We start from the raw sequence: 1,488 nt of genomic DNA, 5'->3' as shown, positions 1-1,488 counted from the left end.
GAAGGCTCCTAGAGAAGTCCCAGCATGTGGAGGCCATCCTGCAGGCAACAGGTGCTGAGGCGGTGCAGCTGCATGAGGTCGAGGAGATAATCACAAGTCCCGAGCAGCAGCAGCTTGAGACCCTAAAACGCAACAAGTGAGGGGGGATGGAAACAGGGATGGGGGATGGGAGTTGGGGACCGTGTGGGTGCTCAGCACCTTCCCGAGGGTGCAGGATGAGTCCCGAGGGTGCTGAGCACCGTCCCGAGCCAGCTGTCCCCAGGTGTTCCCAGGTGTCCCCAGGTGTGTCCCCAGGTGTTCCCAGGTGTCCCCAGGTGTGTCCCCAGGTGTTCCCAGGTGTTCCCAGGTGTCCCCAGGTGTGTCCCCAGGTGTGTCCCCAGGTGTGTCCCCAGTGTCACTCACGTTGTATTTCTGAAAGAAGGTCTGGTACCGGATGACACCGACCCAAACGAGCAGCGTGGATGTCCCCAGCAGGATGCTGCACACGTCGTAGTCCGAGAAGTTCTGTGGGGACACCACGGGGACAGCGTGGGGACAGCGCCACCCGGACAGGGCCAGCACCCAGGGGTCACAATGGCCACCCAGGTGTGTCACTGTCCCCTCCCTACTGTCCTCAGGGGTGATGTCTCTGTCCCCAGGGGTGGTGTCACTGTCCCGTTGCTGTCCCCAGAGGTGGTGTCACTGTCCCCAGGGATGGTGTCCCTGTCCTGTCACTGTCCCCAGAGGTGCCACTGTCCCCAGGGATGGTGTCCCTGTCCCGTCACTGTCCCCAGGGGTTGTGTCACTGTCCCCAGGGATGGTGTCACTGTCCCCAGAGATGGTGTCACTGTCCCCAGGGGTTGTGTCCCTGTCCCCAGAGGTGTCACTGTCCCCAGAGATGGTGTCCCTGTCCCCAGAGATGGTGTCCCCGTCCCCAGGGCTGACCTTGGCCTCGATGCCGATCTTGAGGACGGTGCCCAGCACGGTCAGGAGGTCGCTGGTGACCAGCAGCAGGTACCACCCGTTGAGAAACTCCAGCCTCTCCCACACGGACACGGCGTGGCCGTGCTGGCGCCACAGGAACCAGCTGAACTCCTGTGGGGACACCGCTGTCACCGCCGGGGTGCCACCTCTGGGGTGCTACCAGCTCCCACTGTGTCCCAATGTTCCAATGTCCCATTGTGTCCCTCCATGTCCCAATGTCCCACCATGTCCCGATGTCCCAATATCCCACCGTGTCCCCATGTCCCACCATGTCCCAATGTCCCACCATGTCCCTCCATGTCCCCAATGTCCCACCCTGTCCCAACATCCCACCATGTCTCCATGTACCACTGTGTCCCCATGTCCCACCACGTCCCCATGTCCCATCGTGTCCCACGGTGTCCCACCGTGTCCCAGCACTTCCCAACATCTCCCACCATCCCCCCACATCCCATCAATCCCCTCCCCCAAACCCCTCAGTTCCGGTTCTGGCGCTGGTTCCGGTTCCAGTTCCAGTCCTGGTCC

The 1,488-nt window shown here is 62.3% G+C and overlaps 1 protein-coding gene across 1 annotated transcript; it reads right to left on the bottom strand.

Annotated features, from left to right (window-relative positions):
- On the bottom strand, positions 1-1,350 carry LOC117244374 (mucolipin-1-like). The gene is made up of 4 exons (XM_033514157.1): positions 1,297-1,350; positions 925-1,119; positions 403-504; positions 1-122 (listed from the first exon to the last, which is right to left on the bottom strand). The coding sequence occupies exons 1-4, from the start codon at positions 1,348-1,350 to the stop codon at positions 9-11; spliced, it is 465 nt and encodes a 154-aa protein (XP_033370048.1). The 3' UTR covers positions 1-8.
- Positions 1,351-1,488: the final 138 nt, after the last annotated feature.

This window comes from Parus major, chromosome 4A (genome assembly GCF_001522545.3).
Source record: "Parus major isolate Abel chromosome 4A, Parus_major1.1, whole genome shotgun sequence".
Lineage (NCBI taxonomy): Eukaryota > Metazoa > Chordata > Aves > Passeriformes > Paridae > Parus > Parus major.
This window is presented reverse-complemented; position numbering and strand designations above follow the sequence as displayed.